This window comes from Mobula birostris, chromosome 9, assembly GCF_030028105.1.
Source record: "Mobula birostris isolate sMobBir1 chromosome 9, sMobBir1.hap1, whole genome shotgun sequence".
Lineage (NCBI taxonomy): Eukaryota > Metazoa > Chordata > Chondrichthyes > Myliobatiformes > Myliobatidae > Mobula > Mobula birostris.
This window is the reverse complement of record NC_092378.1, coordinates 108885591-108910862: the sequence shown is the minus strand read 5'-3', so window position 1 is coordinate 108910862 and position 25272 is coordinate 108885591. Positions and strand designations below refer to the sequence as shown.

The 25272-nt window shown below is 40.5% G+C and overlaps 1 protein-coding gene across 2 annotated transcripts; it reads left to right on the top strand.

The window, feature by feature from the left end:
- On the top strand, positions 1-25272 carry foxj1b (forkhead box J1b). 2 transcript variants are annotated; one of them, XM_072268579.1, is made up of 3 exons: positions 1-233; positions 625-1197; positions 22995-25272. In XM_072268579.1, exons 2-3 carry the CDS (start codon positions 682-684, stop codon positions 23796-23798), a joined length of 1320 nt encoding a protein of 439 aa, XP_072124680.1. In that variant the 5' UTR covers positions 1-233; positions 625-681; the 3' UTR covers positions 23799-25272. The 2 variants fall into 2 exon arrangements, with proteins under 2 accessions (XP_072124680.1, XP_072124681.1); XM_072268580.1 differs by having other exon boundaries at positions 36-66.

Genomic DNA, 25272 nt, shown 5'->3' with positions numbered 1-25272 from the left:
CAGCCGTGTGAAAGAGAGGTGACACTCCACCGACCCTGGTTTTTATAGCCCGCAAACTGCGCGAATGTAAGCCCGTTTGATCAAACTCGAGAAGGCAGTTTTATCTGCGACAACGGATTTGATGCCAACTGCGCGCCAGGCATAAAACTTACTTATTAATTTAAGCCTATAGATCTCCAGTTAGGGGAGTTTTTTTTACCAGCTATTCCAGGATTTTGCTAAACTATCGCCAGGTGAGTCAGGGGTTCTTGTTCTAAACGCAACAAGGTATCCGAAAAATAAGCACTTATTCCGGAACACAAACTTTAGCATGCTCTGTCAGTGCCTCTGCTGAATATTTGAGCATATGTTAAAGGAAGAACTTAAGGAGGATCGTGTATAACGCCATGAAATGCTAATTATTTTGACATAGTGGTTATTTTCTTACTCGCGATATGTGGATGGCAGGAAAGTCTGTTGTCTTTAAGTTATCCAATAGAAGTAATAAGGTGAATTTGCCGTAAAGTTTAACAGATTGTATTATTGACACAGTTTTCATCATCATTTTTACGAACATTTACAATTCAGAGTTTTTTTCACGTCCTCCTATCAGTTACTAAACCTTGGTAATTCTTTTGTTTTCAGTTCTAACGAGGGAGTGGGTGAAATCACTCTCTCTAGTTCAGAAGCTGACTACGGACAATGCCTGTTCTGACCACGCCAGAAATCGCCACCAAGTTTAAGGAGAACTGGATGATGCTGCACCCCGAGGACCAGGAGAACGTGAACGGGGCCGTGAACCTGGACGACAGCCTGACGAGTCTGCAGTGGCTGCAGGACTTCTCCATCCTTAGTGCGAATCTGGAGAAGCCCTCTATCGCCCACCATCACTACAAGCAACAGTTCCCGGACTCGGACGGTCCCGCTTCCCCAACAGCCGGGGACACGGCCGCTACCGGGATGCCATTCAGTCTGGGCAAACCCACCTCGGCGCCCACCGGCACCAAAACCCTCATCCAGTCGCAGGCTCCTACCCAGAGCCCGATGGAGGACATAGACTACAAGACCAACCCACACGTGAAACCCCCTTATTCCTATGCCACTCTCATTTGCATGGCGATGCAGGCGAGCAAAAAGAGTAAGATCACCTTGTCCGCCATCTACAACTGGATCACTGAAAACTTCTGCTATTACCGGCACGCCGACCCCAGCTGGCAGGTGAGGTCATCTCTAAATGGGTTCAGATCAAACGATACTGAGCTTGCATTAAACTTCAGATAATGGATTCTGCTTGGCATAGGATCCTTTTATGCTTAGATTAATAACCGTGTAGTACAAGCCGTGCTTTTGATAAGATCTATAATAGCCTGTGTGTAAAGATTCCAAGGTTTTAACCCTGTATTTATGTGCGTTGACAGCCAGGTCAACAGGTGTAGTATGAATTTGCATCTGTGGACGGTCTCAGATCCTGACTAGCGCTTCACCGTCCATTCAAATCCATCTCCACACGTGATTAAACTCGCCTGTTGACTCGGAGAACTTTTTCATTTCCGAAATTACAAAGATCACCCTGTCGAGTAGTAAAAAAACCTCGAAGAAAGATCAGGGGAGTGATGGAAAACTCCTTGGATGCGTTGCCACATTAGCCAAGTGGATACATTGTGTCATTTATGGCGCGAGTTCCGTTTTCTACGCTGTTAGAAATTGTTAAAGATCAAGGGCAGATTCTTTTCCCCCAAAAATTGTTCGCAGGATATTTAATGGAGAAAATTATTTAGTCTCGTGCTGTTGGTGTTTCCTTGACTAGTTTTCGTGCTGCTTGATTACAAAGAATTGTAACAGTAAACTTGGCAGCCCGCCCTCCGGGAAAGTCAGGAGAAAACTCTTTGCATGCAACCCCATGGCATCATGGCATTTGTGTACTGTTAATTGTTTGGTCCATTGACAGGACCACGTCACTTTAGTTCTATGGTCTGAGTAAACTATGAGCATATATTCTGCTATATTTCACTGATTAAAATGTAGGCAATAAGATAAAGGAGCAGAATTAGGCCATTTGGCCCGTCGAATGTCCCGCCCGTCATTCGATCAGGGCTGATTTATTTTCCCTCTCAATCCCATTCTCTTGCCTTCTCCTCGTAACTTTCGGCGCCCTTACTAATCAAGAACCTATGAACCTCCGCTTTAAATATACCCAGTGGTTTGGCCTCCACAGCGTCTGGGGCAATGATTTCCACCACCCTCTGGCTAAAGAAATTCAGGCTTATTTGTATTCCTTAAATGAGTGAGAAACTGACAAACTCCTGTAATTACTTGAGGACTAGGACAGGTGGTTACCAATTAGATTGATGGGAAGTATCTTTGAAGGTGACGTTATTGGTCTAATGTGTTCAGTACTAAATCCATTTGAGAATTTCAGAAGTCTCCTTTACTGAGATGTAGTTCCAATGAGAATAATGGCATAGGTACAACATGGCAGAGTTATTCCATTGAATTATTCTATTTATCCAACCTTTTATCCCCTTGCAATTCTTCTCTTCATGCATTAAATAGAAATTTTTAAATTCCTTTCGTACCTGCCTGAACCTTTTTTGGCAATGAATTTTAGATCTTAACAGTTAAGTGATTTTGTTTTCCTAATGTCACCTGCTACCAGGTGCCTTAAGTCTGTGCATTCTGATTACCAATTTGCTGCCATTTAAAACTTTATTCTATACTTAGTTGGTAAATGATGATTACAGTTGATTGTAGATGCAGGTATCAGTTTACCCCTGACCTTCTCTAGCATGAGGAGAACTGTTGAGCTATCTTCATCTCAGTCTCTTCTAGTAATTTTTTAAACTACATTTTCTGCACAATATTGCCATGAGAGGTTTGTTGTCCAGAATGGGCTGTGATATTTCAACTGGGACCAAAACTGTGTTTGTACTTGCTGTTGCACTTTGAAGATCTTGTTTGTGAAACAATAAATCTTCAAGCCAATCCAACAGCAACCTTACCTTCAGTTAGTTGTACACAAACACAGTGACTCACTTTTCTTCCTGCAAAAGTGTGCTGATCAGTTTGTATTACCTGTCCCTAATCTTCTAACTAAAATGAATCTCCTTACACATATTTGTTAAGGTCATACGGCAGGTGAGTATCCATTTTCCCAGTGTGATTAAATGCTCATTTTATTTCATCTGTAAATTTTTAATTTATATATAACAGGTCTAGTTCTCATGTGTAGAGATCATAAAAACACATTGAGATTGATCCCTGCAGGATTCCAATGCATTCTTCCCTTCAGCCTGGGAAACAAATGTAAAACATTCTCTCTTCCTCTGTCCCTTAACTCATTTTATTTCAGAGCACCTCAGGCCTTTTGTTCCTTGGGCATCCATTTGGGCTTCATCAAATGCCTTTTGAAAGTTGATATTCAAAGTTCAAAGTAAATTTATCATCAAAGTACACTTAGGTCATCATATACAATCCTGAAATTCATTTTCCTGTGGGCATACTCAGCAAATATATAGAATAGTAACCATAACAGGATCAATGAAAGATCAACTGGAGTGCAGAAGACAACAAAATGTGCAAATGCAAATATAAATAAATAGCAATAAGTAAGGAGATCATGAGATAACGAGATAAAGAGCCCTTGAAAGTGGCTCATTGGTGTGGGAACATATCATTGATGGGGCAAGTGAAGTTGGGTGTAGTTATCCTCTTTTATTCAAGAGCCTGATAGTTGAGGGGGAGTAACTGCTCTTGAACCTGGCGGCGTGAGTCCTGAGGTTCTTGCACCTTTTTCCTGATGGCAGCAGCAAGAAGAGAGCTGTTATCGCTATTATCAACCACATCGCCATCATCTCTGTGTTACTTTGTGGAAGTGGTGAATATGATAATGGGACTGGATGAACAAAAATGGAAGAGGCCTGCATAAAGTACAGACAGAGGGACAGACAATTTGAGCTGAGTGGCTGTGCACACAACCCTTGTGGCTTGTTCTTTCTTCTTTTTCACATTAAAATTGCTATTGCTCAAATTAATGCTTTGCTCATGCAGCCAGTGTTAAGTTTGCTGTATGTTCCCTTTCTATATACATTTTGCAGACCTTCAGATTGCTAGGATTGAGTCCCCCACCCACTTGTTAAATTGGTGATGTAGTTTGTAAGTTATTAATTCTAATCAAGGACTGGATGGACCATAGCCCATATGACACCAGACCAGTGATCCACTTGCACAGCACAGTAATGGTGTTTCCCATTTGAAGAAAACCATGTGATGTGACTAATATCAACTCAATTAGTAAAATATTTGGGAGTTAAAAACAAATACAAATAGTGATGAAAACTGTAGGTTAATCACATTATTCCAGCACTTGTGTGTATTAACTTTTCATAATTTATCTCTTCCATTCTTAATTATATTTTCAAACACCCTCCAGTTATACAATGGTAATTGAGACTATGATCTGTAGGAAGATGCTCCTTTCACACAGAGGCACTCTGCTCATTCTTAGAACAAAGTTGCAGTTGGTTTTAAAGGTTCCACAATCAGAGGCTGTTTGAGGTTGAGGATAAACATGAAATATTCATGCACATAGTTACCACATTTGTTTCTCCCTACTAAGTAGAACATTCTTCTTGTCCATCTGAATTTTCCCATGGCATTTCAGATTTGTACAAGTAAAAGTTGGACAACCTACACCCACTCATTCACCAGCATTGCTCTTTAGCTGACCAGTTAAAAAATGCTCTTCCAAAGATTAATCACTAAGCTTCTGATAATAATCCAGATCAGCAAACTCCAGTTAGGGGAAAAGTAAAAACTCAAAATAGTAAGGTTTATGGCTAAATAAGTATTGACTTGCACTTGAAGATGTTCGAAGCAAGACTTGCTTTTTGTTACTAAATGCAGCAGTTTGAATTTGACAGTAAATTATGTAGCATTTTTGGCACAGTATTTTAATTCTACCTAATTAAGAGGCCCTTTTTATCAAGGGCTAATTACTATGAAGTCAGGAAATGAAAACAGGAAATGGTGGAAACTATCAGCATCTTCTGTTTTTATTTCGGATATCCTGCATCTGCAGTTTTTAATAAAATAATATTTGCTCTAAAGATATGTTTGGAGTTTACCATTTGACCTCTCCTGTTTTGCCAGGATTTTCACTGTATTAAATTTGTTTTTCAGTCTGTAATTTGTGTTGATCCTCAATCATCATATTCTATTGCTTGCACGAGGAATGCCAGTTTTTGGAAGGTTATAGTGTTCAGAAGATCCCTGTGTGTGTGTGTGAGAGAGAGTATAACCTTATGTTTCTGAATTCTTGGTAATATCAAAACAGAGAATTCAAATCCACAACTTTGACAACATTCCCAATGAGGGAGCTTGCAACAATATGCAGTAGCTTGGGGAAGCAGTGTAATCATCTGATTATATCTATAACCGGTGATCCCAGGGATGCAGATGAGATTTTGTATTCTTGCTTTGGTGCTCCTCTGCAATGGCTGATTGAATTAGTGGGTAGTATTCATGACAAAAATGGATTAATCCACCTCTGAAGGAAACAGCAACACACAAACATGTTTTATCATTGTTGAATAGATAACCAATATGCTTTTATTGTAAGGAAGAGGGTACTACTGAGGAAAGGAAGAAGCCTATTTAGAGTTTAGATTTGCAGTAATGCAGAAGGTGTCTCAAAGGCTAAATAAAGCACACCATTATTTCATTGTAATGCCACTAACAGGTACTGTAGGCCTTCTGGGCAGTTTTAAGTTCATATAATTTAATTTTGTTTGCCTTTTCCCCATTGTAACTGTCCAGCTCCATGAATGAGGTTCATAGTTAAGCAGTAGCAATCCAAACAGGGAACGATTTATTTCTAGCTGGAATAACCTGTGATTCAGTTCAGGCTGATTAAAAATGAAAACTGTTTATCTGAGTTAAACTGTAACATCCATACTTCTGCAAGGTGGTGGTGGTGACACACCGATTATGTTGGGCTAAGAATCTGGATATCTAGACTAACAAGCCAGAGATGTGATTTCAAATCCCACAATCGGAGCTGTGGGATTCAAAATCAGTTAATAATACTTCCAAAGAAGTCTAGACACTATGACAGAATGCAATCAGGATTCTATGTTTAAAAAAATGTCCTTCAGGTACTCTGACCTATATGAAAATCCAAGCCTACCAATCCAGACTTAAATGCCCTTAGAAATATCCTAGTAGGTCTAGTAATGATCAGTACTATTTTGAAACATTAATGGAATACAATTGGGCAGGTTATCCGACAAAATTCAACCTTGCAAGTTCCCTATCACAAACCTGTGCAAATTGGAAGAGCTATCAGAAAACTAATCACGCAACAATCTTTCTGAATTGTGCTCACGGAATCATACCTTATGGTCTATGTGCTTACAATCCCAAGGTAAAATATGTCCCACCAGCAGGACAGAAATACCAGAGGTGGCTTTGTTTAGGGAGGAGAGAATAGTCCAGGGAATTCTTAACCTTCAGATCAAATGAAGTGTTGGGACACCAGGTCAAAGGGGAACAAGGACACCTCCTCCTACAGTCCAATCTCAGTTAATGAATCAGTGCTCTTCCATAATGAACAACATTTGGAAGTAACACAGAAAGAATTAACCCTCTTGACACCACCCTTACTGATCTAGCTGTGACAGATGCGTCTGTCCATAAGGTGGAAGTAGATTGGTGGGCAGTTCAGGAGAGCCTCCATCATGTTGTGTGGCATTGTGTTCATGCTAAGTGAGATGGACACCACAAATTTGAAGGGAAAATCGACCTTCTGACGTGGACCATCAGGAGCAGCAGAAAGGTGCTTCACTACAATCTGTAACCTTCTTGTCTGTTATTACCGTCATTACTATCACACCGGGGGTGCGTGGTGGGGGGTGCGATTGTGGTTCAATGAAGAGAGCAGTGTGGAATGCCAGAAGAAGTGTACTATATGTCTGACGTGCTCTCGTGGAGACATGGATCCATCCAGCAGGGAACAGGCCATTCAGCGCAGCTGGTCCATGCTAATAAGGGTTTCCATTTAAATTGAGTCCTGTTTGGCCCCTATCCTTTCAAACCTTTACTCTCCCTGTCCCTGTCCAAGTGTTGCCAATCCACCTGTCTCAACCACTTCCTCCGGCAGCTTGTTCCATATTCAGATCATTCTCCGGGTGGAAAAAACTGCCCCTTGGGTCCCCATTGAATCTGCACCCCCCCCGACGCCGACCACACCCTGAACCAACCGATGGCCTCTAGTTGGTGACTCTCCAACCCTGGAACAAAGTCTGAGTGCATCTACCCTCAAAGGTGACGAGGAGAACGGGGTTGAGAGGGAGAAGAGGTCAGCCATGGTGGAGGGTGGAGCGGACTTGACGGGCTGCCTGGCCTGATTGTGCTCCCTTGTCTTAGGTTTTGATATATAAATGAGGTGACATGCTGTTGAAATTGCAACACAGGACTACACACACTCTGCCATATAATAGATGCAGTTAAGAGATGCGGTCCTATCATATCTTGATGTTGGTGGTAATGGATAATTAGTCAGTCAGCAGGGATCCAAAAATTTCCATTTAAGGGCACTGAATATTGCAGGGTCAGGACCAGGCAATATCTAGACTTCAGTGCTGAAAAACAGGACTCCAAAATTAGAATTACCATGTTTCTTGGCCTGAAAACTGATATGAAAGCTGGCCAGAAATGTCCAATCTGACCCATCTCAACAGTCCATTCTCAATCATCAACCAAGTGATGGAAGATATACGTGGTGTTGTTATCAAGTGCTGTTCAGGTCACTAATTACCTGCTTGCTTATGCTCAGTTTGGGTTTCACCAGAATCACTTGCCTTGGATATCAAGTCAGCACTTGCCTGAGCGTGGCATCAAGGAACCTTAGCAACACTGAAATGTAATGGAAAATGAGGGGAAACACTCTGATGGCCAGAGTCATATCTTGCTGCAGGAAAGAATATTGGTTATTGTTGTTGTCTGCAAATTATCTTAGCTCCAGGGCATCACTTCAGGACCCCTCAGGATAATAACTTTGGCTACCACCTTCAATCCCCTCCCTTCCATTAAAAGAACAGAAAAGGGGACATTAACTGATGATTGCACAATACTGAATTCCAGTCACAACTCCTCAGTAAATAAAGCACTGTATGCCTACATGTAGTAAGGCTTGAATAATATTCATGTCATATCTGCACTATATAGATGTCAGAAAATGATCAGCTTCCACAGCTATCCTTGACACGCTGTCACAGAGTTCACTATTATCAGTATCCTGGGGCTCACCTGTTTTCCAATTTATATTGTATGTTTATAACACAAAATACAACAGGAGAATGAATCTAAAACAGATGTATTTTTTATCCTGTTGTGAAAAGAATGTATAATCATATGAAGCAACACACACAAAAGTTGCTGGTGAACACAGCAGGCCAGGCAGCATCTCCAGGAAGAGGTACAGTCGACGTTTCAGGCTGAGACCCTTCGTCAGGACTAACTGAAGGAAGAGTGAGTAAGAGATTTGAAAGTGGGAGGGGGAGGGGGAGATCCAAAATGATAGGAGAAGACAGGAGGGGGAGGGATGGAGCCAAGAGCTGGACCGGTGATTAGCAAAAGGGATATGAGAGGATCATGGGACAGGAGGCCTAGGGAGAAAGAATGGGGGGAGGGGGGACCCAGAGGATGGGCAAGGGGTATAGAGAGAGGGACAGAAGGAGAAAAAGGAGAGAGCGAAAAAGAATGTGTGGATATAAATAAATAACGGATGGGGTACAAGGGGGAGGTGGGGCATTAGCGGAAGTTTGAGAAGTTGATGTTCATGCCATCAGGTTGGAGGCTACCCAGACGGAATATAAGGTGTTGTTCCTCCAACCTGAGTGTGGCTTCATCTTTACAGTAGAGGAGGCCGTGGATAGACATATCAGAATGGGAATGGGACGTGGAATTAAAATGTGTGGCCACTGGGAGATCCTGCTTTTTCTGGCGGACAGAGCGTAGGTGTTCAGTGAAACGATCTCCCAGTCTGCGTTGAGTCTCGCCAATATATAGAAGGCCACATCAGGAGCACCGGACGCAGTATATCACCCCAGCTGACTCACAGGTGAAGTGTCGCCTCACCTGGAAGGACTGTCTGGGGCCCTGAATGGTAGTGAGGGAGGAAATGTAAGGGCATGTGTAGCACTTGTTCCGCTTACACGGATAAGTGCCAGGAGGGAGATCAGTGGGGAGGGATGGGGGGGACGAATGGACAAGGGAGTCGCGTAGGGAGCGATCCCTGCGGAAAGAAGAGAGAGGGAGGGAGGGAAAGATGTGCTTAGTGGTGGGATCCCGTTGGAGGTGGCGGAAGTTATGGAGAATTATATGTTGGACCCAGAGGCTGGTGGGGTGTTAGGTGAGGACAAGGGGAACCCTATTCCTAGTGGGGTGGCGGGAGGATGGAGTGAGAGCAGATGTGCGTGAAATGGGGGAGATGCGTTTGAGAGCAGAGTTGATGGTGGAGGAAGGGAAGCCCCTTTCATTAAAAAAAGAGGACACCTCTTTTTAACTTGAAATGAAAAGCCTCATCCTGTGAGCAGATGCGGCGGAGATGGAGGAATTGTGAGAAGGGGATAGCATTTTTGCAAGAGACAGGATGAGAAGAGGAATAGTCCAGATAGCTGTGAGAGTCCGTAGGCTTATAGTAGACACCAGTGGATAAACTGTCTCCAGAGATAGAGACAGAAAGATCTAAAAAGGGGAGGGAGGTGTCGGAAATGGACCAGTTAAACTCGAGGGCAGGGTGAAAGTTGGAGGCAAAATTAATGAAATCAACGAGCTGAGCATGCGTGCAGGAAGCAACGCCAACGCAGTCGACGATGTAGTGAAGGATAAGTGGGGGACAGATACCAGTTTAGGTTTGGAACATGGATTGTTCCACAAAGCCAACAAAAAGGCAGGCATAGCTGGGACCCATACGGGTGCCCATGGCTACACCTTTAGTTTGGAGGAAGTGAGAGGAGCCAAAGGAGAAATTATTAAGAGTAAGGACTAATTCCGCTAGATGGAGCAAAGTGATGGTAGAGGGGAACTGGTTAGGTCTGGAGTCCAAAAAGAAGCAGAGACCTTTGAGACCTTCCTGATGGAGGATGGAAGTATATAGGGACTGGACATCCATGGTGAAAATATAGCGGTGGGGGCCAGGGAACTTAAAATCATATGAAAATGATTTGCACTGTAATTGCATTAGAATATTAAAAATAATCACCATTTAATTATATATAGTGTTTAGCTCATGAAGTTACTCTGAGGTCTGTGCACCCACCATCATAATTCATACAATGTCATTGCTCAGTTGTGTAATTACAAAATCACACCTGTGCCCCTGTATTCCCACTTCGATTCACTCAAGGAAAAGCAAAGGACGGTGTTCATAGATCGACTAATGTTGAGATGGTTATATGATGATCATGTTACAATGGAGGTGGTAGGCCAAGAACCAAATTTAGGTTTTTTAAAAGAAAATTTACGTCTGATATAAAATACTGCAAATGAAAGATTTCTGACAGTGAGCGACCTGTTTGGAAGCCACTGTTAGGGTTAGTAAATGTGAGGTATTATAAATTGAATATCTTTACACAGAATGTCTCTATATTTCACATGCCTGAATTACAAGGACACTTATGAATGATGCTCAATTCACTACTTCCAAAAACTGCCCCCCCCCCGACCATCTTCTATTAGCAATTCCACACAGGCTGGCCTTACTCAAACTTTACTTACTGACGCACTCAGGGAATACCTGCAACTGTTGGATTCTATATTTCCTCAAGTAAAAACCAGTACAGTATAGGCTTAATTTCCAGTTGCAAGGCCAACGATATCATTGAAGAGGAACAGACTGTGCTTAGTGGATGAAGACAATAGACACAAACACATTCATTTTCAATCTGAAGCAGTTTTAACTTGTTCATTTGAATTTTATTGTTCTGATTATTTGGTGATGGTCTATCTCTTAGAGTGAGTGAATGGTGGTGGTTCAATAATATGAAGAGGATGATGAAATATATTAAACATACTATCAAAATTACCATTAAAATTGAACAAAAACTTTTAAAATTAGGGACTAAGCTTTTAAATAAAGTCTTTAAGCTGTAAGTCTGAAATATTAATCATTGAATTTGCATGAGTAAAATATTAAGATCAAAACTGAAATGTATTTTCAAGTTCATGTTCTACCATGATCTGTGTTTTCTCTATGGAATCAGTGCACAACAAGATTGTTAAATCAAAGGGAACTTCGTTTATTGTCCCAGTTTACTAAGTCTGTGATAACTCACTGTAGAAATGAGATAATATTTAGAGTTGAATGGTCTTGATTTAGCTCTGGAGCGCATACTTTCTCTGATACAGTTTTAATATATAATTGTTATCAAGTTTATGGTAACAGGATATGGCACAGAATTCAACATCCTGCAGAAAAATTGTGACAATAAAAAGTTTAGCATGCACATTTTTCTTTTGAGTGTGTGCTGACATCTCAGTTTTTTCACTCTTTCAGTTTATCAGAACCTCTTCCTGTACTACCCCACAGTTAAAATCTATCCCTCTAAATGCTATGTTAAGAGTTAAAATACTGTTCTAGTAAAAATTGTGCTTGAAGCAAAATTATAACCCAATTGTGACATTTCAAAAAGGATCTAAATTAGTTTTGACGACTTGGCCTAGTTGACGACAGTCGATAGTCTCTGTGTTATATTATGTGAATTGCTTTGGGGGGGGGGGTAAAGTTTGTCTCTTGGAATTTAATTTATTGTCAAAGAAAAGTTTCAGAGAGTTTCTTGCCGGTAGTCTTCACAGTGTGAAAAATTTGCACCCAGGAAAGTACTTCTATTAAGAGGAGAACATCTGCAGATGCTGGAAGTCTGGAGCAACACACACAAAATACTGGAGGAACTCAGCAGATCAGGCAGCATCTATGAAAATAAATAAACAGTCAATGTTTCAGACTGAGACCCTTCTTCAGGACTGAGAAGGAAGGGGGAAGACACCAAAATGAAAAGCTGAGGGCAGGGGAAGGAGGCTAGCTGGAAGGTGAAAGGTGGAGCCAGGTGGGTGGGAAAGATCAAGGGCTGGGGAAGAAAGAACCTGATAGGAGAGAAGAGTGGACCATAAAATTTGCATGGCTTTTTGGATCATATAGTCCTTGCTGCCAAAATGTTCTCCTTTCTTTATTTTCCATTCTCATTAATTTATCCTTCCATTCCCATTTTGTCCATATGTTTATCACCTTTTAAATATTCTTCTCCATATCATCTTAATTTTTCTTTTTGTTAGGTGATCACATAATCTCAACATTCTCCAGTAAGTAAAGAAAAACATATTAACCTTCTTTTGTGTTTATTTTTACTTTGTGGGGTAATGGAGTAAACTGCCAGTCCATTTCAATTCGCTCTCTCCAAGTGAAAGCATCTTCTTTCTGTTCACCTTTGATAATTGTAGTCTTTTGTGGAGAAAATTATGAAGAAAACCTTTTCAGTCTGCTTTCCCTTTCATAATTTCATAAAACAGATTTGGGCAACATTTTTGTAATGAAAAGATGCTAGAATTTAGGAGCAGACCACCTAAGGAGGTGGTAGGACAGGAAAAAGAATGGCATATTTTATAAAAAATTGAAATTGTCTCTATTTGCAAACTGAATAGTGGATTTCAGAATCTTGGTACAGTTCTTTTTGAGCAATAGGCTGGTTTGATGATTTTACCCTGCCTGAAATGTTATACTGTTTCTTATGATGTACCATATATTTCCTTGTCCTCAACAAAGATTGCATCAAGCCTACCGACATGGGTAAACTTGGAGAAAGTATGTGATTCTGAAATGCTCTGACATAGCTTTGGCATTAGTATATTCCTCAGTGTTGGATGATGCTTTACCAAGTGATGTTAAGAAGCTGCTTAAGGGAATCTATACATGTTTAAAGAAAAAATAATGCTTGACATCAAGTACATTGCTTTTCAATTTTTCCGAGAAATAAATCATTTTAGAAAGGTGCAGGTGGAGAAAAAAGGAAAATGGAATGATCCAGATTTCATGTTGGGCTGTGGCCGAGGGAGATGAGAGAGCTGTATGGTTCTCACATTTCCCTCGGTTGTAGCAAATAGAGTGGCATACTTACAGGGAAAGCTTAGCGTCCTAAGGCTGAAGCTGTGCTGTTGTAATAAGGTTAAGTGTTGAGAATTGCAATATCACGGAACAGGCTTTCAGCCTTTGTGCCTTCTCTGGCAAAAAATGGACTTCATTTTTCCACTGCTTCCTCACCCTTGATCCATAGACTTGAAGGTTAGAATGATAAGTTACAGGAAACGGATCAAAAGTTGGAACCAAGAGAGTTGCATTCAGCTTCATTCACTTGAAGGTTTCAAACCCTGAGAGTGTTAGAGGAAAGGACAAAAAAACATGATAATAGTTATCAAGGTCTCCAAACAAAAATATACATTACTGAGTTATATTGGCTACTAAAGTTGAAAGGTTCAAGATTCAAAGTAGATTTATTACCAAAGTACATATATGAGGGGTGATTGATAAGTTTGTGGCCTAAGGTAGAAGGAGTCAATTTTAGAAAACCTAGCACATTTATTTTTCAACATAGTCCCCTCCTACATGTACACACTTAGTCCAGCGGTCGTGGAGCATACAGATCCCTTCTTTGTAGAAGTGGTCCCCAGCAGGGGTGATTGATAGGTTTGTGGCCTAAGGTAGAAAGAGATGAGTTATTAACTTCAAACTTTCTGCATTATCACTCAAAGAGTTGAACTGCACGTGCATGTAACAAGAGCGTCTTGGACCTCCAGGTGGTCCACAGCAGGGGTGATTGATAAGTTTGTGGCCTTAGGTAGAAGAAGATGAGTTATACAGCTCTTGTTACATGCATGTGCAGTTCAACTCTGAGTGATAATGCAGAAAGTTTGAAGTTAATAAATCATCTTCTTCTACCTTAGGTCATGAACTTATCAATCACCCCTGCTGTGGACCACTTTTTGGAGGTCCAAGACGCCGACTTCTACAAAGGAGGGATCTGTATGCTCCATGACCGCTGGACTAAGTGTGTAAATGTAGGAAAAATAAATGTGCTGGGTTTTCTAAAATTGACTCCTCCTACCTTAGGCCACGAACTTAACAATCACCCCTCGTATGTCACTGCTGAGATTTGTTACTTGTGGGCATCTTCAGTAAATCCAAGAACCAGCATAGAATCAGTGGAAGACCACACCCAACAAGGTGGACAGAAGAGAACAGAATGGAGAAGGTTTATCCAGCGCAGTATTTAATATTGAATTAGATTGCATGCAAGTAGAAGAAAATAAAAGTTAGTACAAGGTAGTTTTAGAAATGACTAAGAACACACCAGACCAAGATTTAAGTATACCTGGAGTGAATTGGAGACTTACCAGGTTACTTCTAACCCTCCATATTGGTTTTGGTTCATTTGAGTTGAATACATGCCAAATGAACTCAATACTTCCAAATGAGGATGGCAGCTGGGTCTGGCAAACCTGTCCCAGAAAGCAGCTTGGGCTGTTTAAATATTAAAATGTGACCAGTTCAGTCAGACTTGATCTCCATTTTAACTCTTGTACTGTTTCTGCAGGAAACTAGAAATTAAAGAGAATTGGGGACTGGTATGTCCAACTTTATTTCATTTACCTACATCCCTGCCCATCATGCTAACACCCAAATTCAAGATCTCTTATCTAGTTTCCCTTCACTGCCTCACTCACTCCCTGGTCTTTCTTTTCTCTTGGTCTTCCCCCGAATGCCTCCTGCACCTTTTGAAGACTTTCCAGTTTCCATTAACAATCCTTCCAAGTCCGTCCGAGCAGTAACCACCCTACAACCTTTACAAACTCTCCCTCTTTCGCGGAAATCTTGTGCCAAAGACTCACCTCACCCGACAACTGGGAAGTAGGAGCAAAAATCCATCTTTGTTCTGCAATTAAATTAAAGAGAACCAATTCTCATGAGTTTGAACAATGCCTATTAAACTTCTGGCTCAAAGACACTGGAATTATTCTGGAGTAAGACACAGAATGCTGGAGGAACTCAACAAATCAGGCAGTGTCTATTGGGTGAAAATGGAATTGACATTTTGGGCTGAGACTGGAAGGGAAGGAGGAAGGGGGAAGAAGCCAGAATAAGAAGGTGGGAGGAGGGGACGGAGTATAAGCTAGAATGTGATAGGTGAAACCTGGCGAGAGGGAAGGCATGGAAAAGGTAAAGGGCTGAAGGAGAAGGGATCTAACAGGAGAGAAAGTGGGCCATAGGAGGAGGGACACAAGAGGGAGCTGATAGACAGGTAAGGAGAAGGGAAAGGGGTAAGAGGGGAGCCAGAATGAGGAATGGGAAAAGAGAGAAGGGGGATGGGGGAGAAATTACTGAAAGTTAGAGAAATCAATGTTCATTTTGTCTTTGGAGGCTACGCAGATGGACTATGGTGTGTTACTCCTCCAACCTGAGGGTGGCCTGATGGTGGCAGTAAAGGAGTCCAGTAAATGGGAATTATTTCACATTTGGAATAATTGTGGGATGGTTCCACATTCGTGTGTGACAGAAGAACCAACGTTCCTGCAGGAACTTCATCCGGCTAAGCCGAATGGGTGAGGAATGTTTCAATGTTCCTGCTCGGAGCCATCAGGAGAAATTGGAGATGTGTGAGACGTGAGTTCAAATATAAATAGGCAAGTGGAAATTTAAATTTGGTTAATTAAACAATCAGTAATGGTGAACTACCTGCTTCATAAAATCCCTTCAGATTCATTATATTCTTTTACTCAGTCTCGCCGTAAATCCTGGCCCTGCTATGTAGGGTGTTATATACTAGGCTGCCCTGTGAAATAGTCAAGCAAACCCAATGTACTGGCAAGTTGGAATTCTCTATATTACCAGCTCCACTCCACCATGCTCCACCCTCTACCTCTACTTGACTAACAGGAGTTCTTCTTCCAAATTCATCAGCAAATGCAACTGTTCCTTACTCTTCCGACCACCAGTGAGAGCAATGGTCTGATCTCAATCACTATCTTGCAACCCTGCCCCCTCATGACCAGATTTTAAGTAATGTGCTGGCCAGAATCCGGGAGTGGGATGTATGAGTGAGAGAGTTTGCCCAATTGCCTCCACCCAACAGATGGCTCAAGCAAAATTACATCAGTGAGACCAAACTTTCATGAGCAGTTTCAAGTGGAGACAACTGGGCATTGCACACTTCATACCACCCCGTTGAGACCGAGGTACAATCACAGCTGAATTTTAATGTGATGGTCCACAACGAAACTGGCTACCTTTTCACTGCCTTTATACCAATTCTGTATACAATTTTCTTTGTGAGACAGGGGGTTGCTACAAAGGAACTCATGCTTAGCCAAAGTGCCCTAGTAATTAGGGAGAGGTGGCTGAGTGGGAATCTAAATATGAGTAAACACATAATGCCATATAACAGTCACCGTTGGACAAGTTATCAGTTAAACGGTCTAAATTCTCAAGTTTTATGGACGTGTTCTTTAATATTCTTAGTAAAATGTTAAAGTGAGAAGTTATATTTAACTGTTGTAAACTGTGCAGAATATGCTAGGAATAGCAAGTTAAGTGAAGACAGGCATGAAATACATCTGAGAGAGGAAGAACAAACGGATGTGGAAACCGGCCCTTCAGTCCATTGGGTCCAAACCAGTCATCAACCACCTTTTTTATACTACTCCGCTATAGATCTTATTTAGTTCTCTTACCGCTCCCCCACCACCACATTCTCAGTAGCTCCCCTAGATCCTACCTGTACTATAAGGATAATTTACTGTGGCCAATTGCACCTACCAATCTTCGGGATATGGAAGGAAAAGTGGAGCACTTGAAGAAACCCCCGAAGACACAGAGAAAACGTGCAAACGCTGAAGAGATAATATCAGAGATTAGTTGAATCTGTGTCTTCAGTGTTGTGGGGCAGCGGCTCTACTGGCTAGGTCACTATGCAACTCTCAATGGCGGTATGACATCATAAGCGTTCTGTTTTAATTGTATTAAAGGGTAGTGTTGTATTCTGTTGACTCTGTTTTGTTTATGATCCTGATACCCAAACTATAGCCAGAGATATGTTTTGTCTGCATACTGCTACACAAAAAAGATGGAGAACCTCAGCAGCATTTAGGATGGGGGTGGGGTGAAGAAAAGGACAGTTGATATTTTCAAATGTTGACTGTCCCATTGAGTTCCTTCAGCATCTTGGGTCTGGCTCCATATACCAGTGTCTGCAGTCTCTTGTGTCTCCATTTGTCTGCATATTATAACTTCTGCATTTGCTTCACTTTTTAAGGTTTGTAAGATTATTTCCCTTCAAAATTAATGCAACCAGGCCACAACTGTGTTAGTGCATCTGAATGAGAAAAATAGATCAATTGGTGTGATTTTTCTGAGGAACAATTCCCTTGGGAATGACCTAAAATCTACGAGAGGTTCCACAAAAGATTTGTAGACTCCTTGGTAATCTCACTGAAGCATTCAAAATACTTACAAGGCTCGACAAGTGTGATGAACTATACATGGCCTCCTCTACTGCCATGATGAGGCTAAACTCAGGTTGGAGGAGCAACACCTCATATACCGTCTAGGTAGTCTCCAGCCCCATGGTATGAACATAGAATTCTCCAACTTCCGATAATTCCCTCCTCCTCCCTTTCCCTATCTCTATTTCACTCTGCCCCCTCCCCCAGCTGCCTATCACCTCCCTCATGGTTCCGCCTCCTTCTACTACCCGTTGTGTTTTCCCCTTTTTCTTCTTCACCTTTCCTGCCTATCATCTCCCTGCTTCCCCTCCCCCCACCCCTTTATCTTTCCCCTTACTGGTTTTTCACCTGGGACCTACCAGCCTTCTCCTTCCCACCCTCCCCCCACCTTCTTTATAGGGCCTCTGCCCCTTCCCTCATCAGTCCTGACGAAGGGTTCCGGCCTGAAACGTTGACTGATCGTTTCCACGGATACTGCCCGACCTGCTGAGTTCCTCCAGCATGTTGTGAGTGTTGTGATGAACTAATGATTCCTATAGCCAAGGTAACGAGAAACAGGCATCACAGACTCATATTAAGGGGTTGGCCATTCAGCATAGATGATGAAAAAAAAAATGTCTTCACCCAGAGAGTGTCAAAGTCTCTACCCAAGAAGGGGCATCAAGGTTCAATTGCTGAGTTTATTCATGCCAGAGGTTGACAGTTTTTTTTAATATTAAGGGAATTGAGGAATATGGGGTTAGTGCGGGTAAATGGAACTGGGGTAAAAGATCAGCTGTGACCTACTGCTGTTTCTCTTTCTCACGCTTTACACAGAGTAACTGTCCATCCCTCAGTGGGCTTCTGCTGGTGTCCCAGAGGAGAACATACCAGGCTCCAATCTCAGTAAAGATAACTGCTCTTCTCAAGGCATTTAAGTAATCTCAATTGGTTTGAGATCAGCTGGATATCTGATGCATTTATCTTTTATTATGATTAATGACTTCACCAGCACGGAATTAGCAAAGTAAACATACTCAGAAATCTTGAGAATAGTTTCGAGGTAGCACCATCACTATTTCAGGTCCCTGTACCAGAGAACGGAACAAACAAAGTATAACTAGTTCTGGGCTCATGCATCAACCCTGCAGCCATTAATTCCCTTAATGGAAAAATATTTGTCAATATCTGCCATAAATAATTCTGTTCTGTGTTCCCTCCATTAACAGTTAATTATCTGATTTTTATATATATATATATATACACACACACACATACACATACAGTATATACACACTATATACTAGACGGTATATGAGGTGTTGCTCCTCCAACCTGCATTTCACCCAATGGCATTGTCTGTTCATTCATCAGACCCAAGTTCACTGACTTGCATTGATGTTGTGTCACCAATATTTAATTTAAGAATTCTTATCCTTGTTTTTATATCTTTCCAGCCCTCCCCATCTCTCTGAATTCTTCCTTTATGCCGTAGTGTTAAATATTATATTGGCATTTTATGAGGTTAAGAGCATTACACAAATATAATTTTATATATAAAAAGCTGCAGATGCTACACATCTGAGATAAAAAAACAAAAGATATTTTATACGTGGCATGTCAGATCACACCCGTGGAGGGAGAAATAGAATTTTTTCAGGTTGATGACCTTTCTTCAGAAGAAACTTGAGAAGATAGATCATCCAACTTAATTATAATGGACGTGTCTATCCAAGCAGATGAGCTCCTTTTCAAGCATCCAGGGAGCAAGCATGAAGTGAGACAGAAACATGGAAAAATGGGGAGGAACAATTTCTAGTTATGGTCTTTGAAATGTTTCTATGACATCCTTATTGCCCATGATTTTAAAATTAATCCAGTTGTGGAGAGAAAAGATGCAAAGTTTTACTGATGGAAGCTTTCTTTGATGAATCAGTTCTCAGAAACTATTGAGTTGAGACTGGTAAGCATCAAACTTGAGATTCTATTGATCAATAGACATAAAATTATATGATTATAATCTGAGCTATCATTTCTTGTGAAGAACAGAAATGTGTTGCATTATAAATTTCAAAAATAACAAAATTCACAACATTTATCAGTGGTAATAAACCTGATTTTGATTCTGATGCAGTCTTCCAGAGCAAATTTGGAGACTTGTGGTCCATGCATACCGATGGAGAAGAGTCAGTGTTTCTGTTATAGTAGAACAAGGAATTAATCCTTCAGCCAAAAATAACAGTGTATCACATGGAGTGTGGGACCTTGCAGCGAGTAAATCAGTTCTGGTATTTGTCAAAGTGATAACAAAGTGGGTTTCTTTGACTCTGAAGTCCTTGGAGAAATCCTGGGGATGTAAAAATATGAAAAAGAATAATTCTTTCCTTTTATACCTCAGGCAATCCCTAAGGAAAAGGTTAACTTTAATTCCCCCTTGGTATATGCTAAAATGTGTAAGACAAAATGAAAGTTTGTACAACAAAGTTGTGTCAGTCTAGAATGTGGAAATATTTTGAGAAAGTACAGAAGAACTGACCCATGGCCACGTTTTGAGAATTTAGTGTGAGTACCACTCTGGAACCTTGAGTGTAGGCTTGGCGAAAAACATGTTTGTCAAGGAAAGTATTGGAACAAAGATTTGTGAAGAGTGTTAAAAACCTTCCCTTAGGTTTAGGCAAAGACATCAAGAGTAAGTGAGTGAGTGTGTGTGAGAGAGAGGGAGAGAGAGAGCTGAGGGATGGACATGCTGGAGAAATTGTCAGATACTTACATTTCCCTCTGGCAGTATATTGTGTGATATGACTTAGTAACTGGTACTATTTTGTACCTTTTTCTACATTATTAACCATTTTTTCTTTCTTTCTGTATTTAATCATTTATGAAACTCTTATAGACTTTAACATGTGAACGGTGTCTCCTTTGTTTGTGGATTCCTCTTGCTGCTGAGTCAAAAAGGAATAAGCAAGAAGTTTTAAAATATTTTCATTACAGCCTTAACAGCCAATGGAGTGTAATCATTTTGAGATCTTTGAGAACTGTCAGCCACAATGTATAAAGCAAGAACCATAAACTTGCTTGTACTCAGAACAGGTTTCTGTATATTAAGCAATGAATGAAATCTTTAATATTGCTCAAAGATGACATATTATGCACCCTTATCAAATAGTGCAAGAAGCACCATGAGAGAGACTTGGCTGAGAAATCACACCACCCATTCATAGGATACGTAAAATGAACGCACTTGGTGGATGTTGATGGCTAAGGTGGTATGTCAAGAGGAGAGCAGAAAAGGGGGGATATTTGCAACTGTCCCAACAACAGTGAAACACATTCCAGTTGTCACAACTGTAAAATGTCAGAACTTGGTTCTAAAAAGGACGGTGTCCGTCATTTAGACCTGCATCACCCAGGGCATGCGCTCTTCTCACTGTTACCATCAGGAAGGAGGTACAGAAGCCTGAAGGCTCACACTCAGTGATTCAGGAACAGCTTCTTCCTCTCTGCCATCACTATTGATTTTATTTCTGTTTTGCACTACTTATTTAGTTTAACTATTTAATATATATTTTTATCTATATTATGTATCGCATTGTACTGTTGCCACAAATTTAACAAATTTTATGACATAGGCCAGGAATATTAAACCTGGTTCTGATTCTTAAAAACAAAATGATGAAATCATGCTTTCATACCTTTTTACATAGTTTGATATATTGGTGCTTGAAAGTGAAGAAGGCTAAATTGTTGGCATAAATCTGACAGGTTAACACCAAGGGGATCTGTAAACAAACATTGTCAATTATAAACAAACGGAAGAGAAAAGTGACGAGAAAATAATTGGGTAATTAGGTGTGGAGAGGTTAGATAAGAAGATAGTAACAGATGAGCTTTTAGAGATGAAGCCTATCTGACTGCTCCACTCAGTAGGTTACAGCTCATTGTGAGGCCAGGGGCAGAGGGAGAGATCAGATGAGTGTGTATTTTCATCTCCAATGTTTTGCAAATCTTTGTGCTGCAATGCATGAGCATGGAAACCTGAAATACACAGGTGTATGTAATGCAGCTTCCTGGTATAAGGAGCTGGTGGCTTGTCATCAGTTCATTTTGGTAAGTCCAGTAGGTCAGATGGGTGTTGGTTGAAGGATTGGAACTGATGTGTCAATTAGTCCACCGTATTGTGATTTGAAAGTAAGATTGAGGTATGTAGTTATGATGAAAGTGGGAGGATAACTACAAGAGTAGGCACTGACAAGTATTTGTGCTATAGTATACTTCAGAAAAAAATCAAAGAAGTGTTACCTTAATGGAAAGCCAAAGCAATGAATCGATGAATGTAGGGTTTGTCTGTCAGTAGACAAAAAGGATAAAATAACCATCTACATTTAGTTTTTTTTATAAATAGGGACATAAAGTACAAAAGTAAAGGAGAAAAGTTCAATATATACAAAACACAGCTACTTCCCACTGCTTTGGAAATCTTATAATGAATCTATAGAGTTTATACAGAGAAGGTGGGAGAAGGAAGTCCTGGACTAGAATGTTTCCATTGGAGGAAAAAGGGTTAAGATTTTCTTTCATTCTGATACCATGAGGAATTTTGATAAAGGAAGATTAAATGGGAATTATAAACAATTGCTGACAAACAACTAGTACAAGATTGCAAAACAAGACTAGGAAAAGTTCCTTTACACAGATTAAGAACAGAGGAGTTGTTGAGGCCAAGATATTTTAAAATAGGAAAATAAATCAATCTTGAAGCACAGGTAGGTAGATACAGGGACAGGGGATGACAATAGTACAGGAGGGAAGCTATCATGTAAAAATGATGACCCAGTTGAACTCATTATTGGTCTAAATGTCTCTAGTTCATTCACTTTGGGTGGAATATTTAAGATAAATTGATTCCTACATAATTCTTATTTAGAGACGTAACACAGTGGCAGGCTCTTCCGGCCCACTGAGCCCCCACTGCCCAATTACATCCATGTGATCAGATAGTCTACTAACCTGTACGCCTTTGAAATGTGGGAGGAAACCGATACAGTCACGGGGAGAACATACAAGCTCCTTACAGTGGAATCAACCCAGGTCTATAGCACTGTAATAATGTTATGTTGACCACTCCACTACCACACTACCACATCATATTAGGCAGTAAAATATAAAATAAAGTACTGCTTCCAGTTTTAATGTATTATGTAAATTCATCTTAGACATTGCTTCTTAAGCCCATTTTAAATATAGTACAGGTTGACCTTCACTAATCCGACTACCTATAATCTGGTTCCTTCGATAATCCGGCACTGATTATGCGTAATGTGATCCTTCTGTAATTCGGCATTTTCACTAATCCAGCACTCCTCAGGTCCCAATGGTGCTGGATTAGTGAAGGTTGACCTGTACTAGTATTCTTTCATACTGAAGCTCTTAATATTTGTTAGGTTAATTTGTTAGGTTAATGTCTTATATTTTTATCTTTTTATTTTCAGAATTCTATTCGTCACAATCTCTCGTTAAATAAATGTTTCATGAAAGTGCCAAGACAGAAGGATGAGCCTGGAAAAGGAGGTTTCTGGCAGATTGACCCACAGTATGCTGATATGTTTGTTAACGGTGTATTTAAAAGGAGACGGATGCCTGCTACTCATTTTAGCACCCTTAGACAAAACAAACTGCCCCCTGTATCTGCAAGTGAAGTGTCGCTAAATCCGTCAACTCAGTCCTTTCAGCCTTATTCCGGGCCTGACCATGCATCCACTCGATACATGGAAAATACTCATGGCAATCCAGTTTTCAGCTCCTCTGACAGCCAGCGGACTGCAAGCAAACGCAAACAAGCCTTGCCAAAACGAACGATGAAGATAGCCAGAACTTCCAAATCCCCTTTGCTAGCTCATGATGAAAGAGAATCGGAATCCCTCAAGGGAGACTTTGACTGGGCGTCGGTCTTTGATGATGTGTTCAACGCGAATGGGAGTAACTTTGAGGACCTTGATATCAACGCTGCATTGAACTCGCTGGGGACAGAGTTGGACCTTACTGTCCAAGGAAGACACATCAGCCCACAGTCTAAATGGTGCTCCGTAGGCATGGACCAAGTGCTTGCAGAAACCAACAGCCAAACTTCACAGTTTGAAGATTTTACTTTTTTCTCTGATCCTCAAAGACATCCATGGGAGGAGATGAAAGAGGAGTTTCAAGTGACCCCTATGAATATAGATCAAGGCTTCAACTTCTATGAAGGATTCTTCAATGAAATACATCAATGGGAAACAGGGGATACCTTTCTGTGACCAGACTAATATTTTCCCCAAACGATCAATCTTCAACCATTTGCTACATTAGCATTAATGCCTTGATTATCGGATATGTACAGCTTATGTGAAGTTCCTTTATACTGTTGAAAAATGACCCGTTTGTTGTTTTTTATCATTTATAATTTTTACACTGGAATACCATTTAACAGAGATTTCTGTCATGGTTAAGAGAAAACAGCCTGAAATTCTTAATAGTTTTAAGATCATACCCTCTGATTACATACGTATTGTACTATTACAGGTGCACCATGCTGCAATATAATGAAGGGATGTGTTGTCAAAGCTATTTGTCATTTCAGATTCTTTATCTTTTTTCAAAATTGAAAATTGCTCAATTGCACTTGACACTTTGGAAGACCATGTTGCTGAAGTTAAAATATTAAGCCAATAGTCAAGTCAAGCATGCAAAAATCAAATGGAACTGTGGTGACACTACTGCATACAGTTAATTAGGAGGTAACTAATTATTTTGTGAAATGGTTCTTGGAGAGTTTTACTACTATTCTTGCTAGTTGAATCAATAATTGTACATCAAACAATATTGCACTTAAAAACTTTGTTCATAAAAAAGATGATCTCAATGGATTGCATTTAAACTGATTTTAATTTCTAGAAATATGCTGTTGCAGATTTTGCCATTTGGACTTGAATTACAAATACAGGGCTAAACTTGAGGTCATTTCAAGTTAATTTTCTACTTTCTCTTGACTTGACTATTGAATGAATGTTAGGTTTTGGTTCTATGACTTCGCAGAATCATCATACCGTACTTACAGGATGCAAGGCACAGGTCTGACCATATATTTTTCCACACAGAACTTATTTACTCAGATGTACTAGTGTTATAAATGTAGTTTTGTGGAATTGATTTGGTGACTAACATGAGCGAAAATCCTCAAGTGGAAAGGACATGGGTAAGATTTGTTGCATTTATATTTGGAACTGCCCTCAATCATGACAAACATGAGGTGGAAGTGATTGACACCGGAAAGGGCAGTTGTACATGTACAGAGAAGCAAGCATTTTGAGCTGGATCTTACATAAACACGTAATCAAGTGATCATGATTCTATGCAGAACTCCTTTCCTCATTGTGTTGGAACTGCTGCCTTAACAATGAAGTTACAGAGGGTTTCCATCTTGTGATTTTTGCAAAGAGCTGCTATGTATTTTGGAAGATGAAGTGAACCACGTCCACTAAACTGTGTAACTATGCCAATCTCTTTAGTTCATGAATGCAGACTAGAGAAAAACTCATCGATTTTTGAGCTGAATGGATAGGTAGTCACTGTTAGATGCTTGTTTTGTAACAAGAAAAGAGTGTTTGCTTGGGTCACTCTGTTAACTGACCAATGGAGCAAATCACGCATGTGTGCAATCTCCCATTTTCTATTCTGGTTCAATGCTGTTTGCCTCACTGCAATAAAAATTGTGGGGTTTAAAGTAAAAAT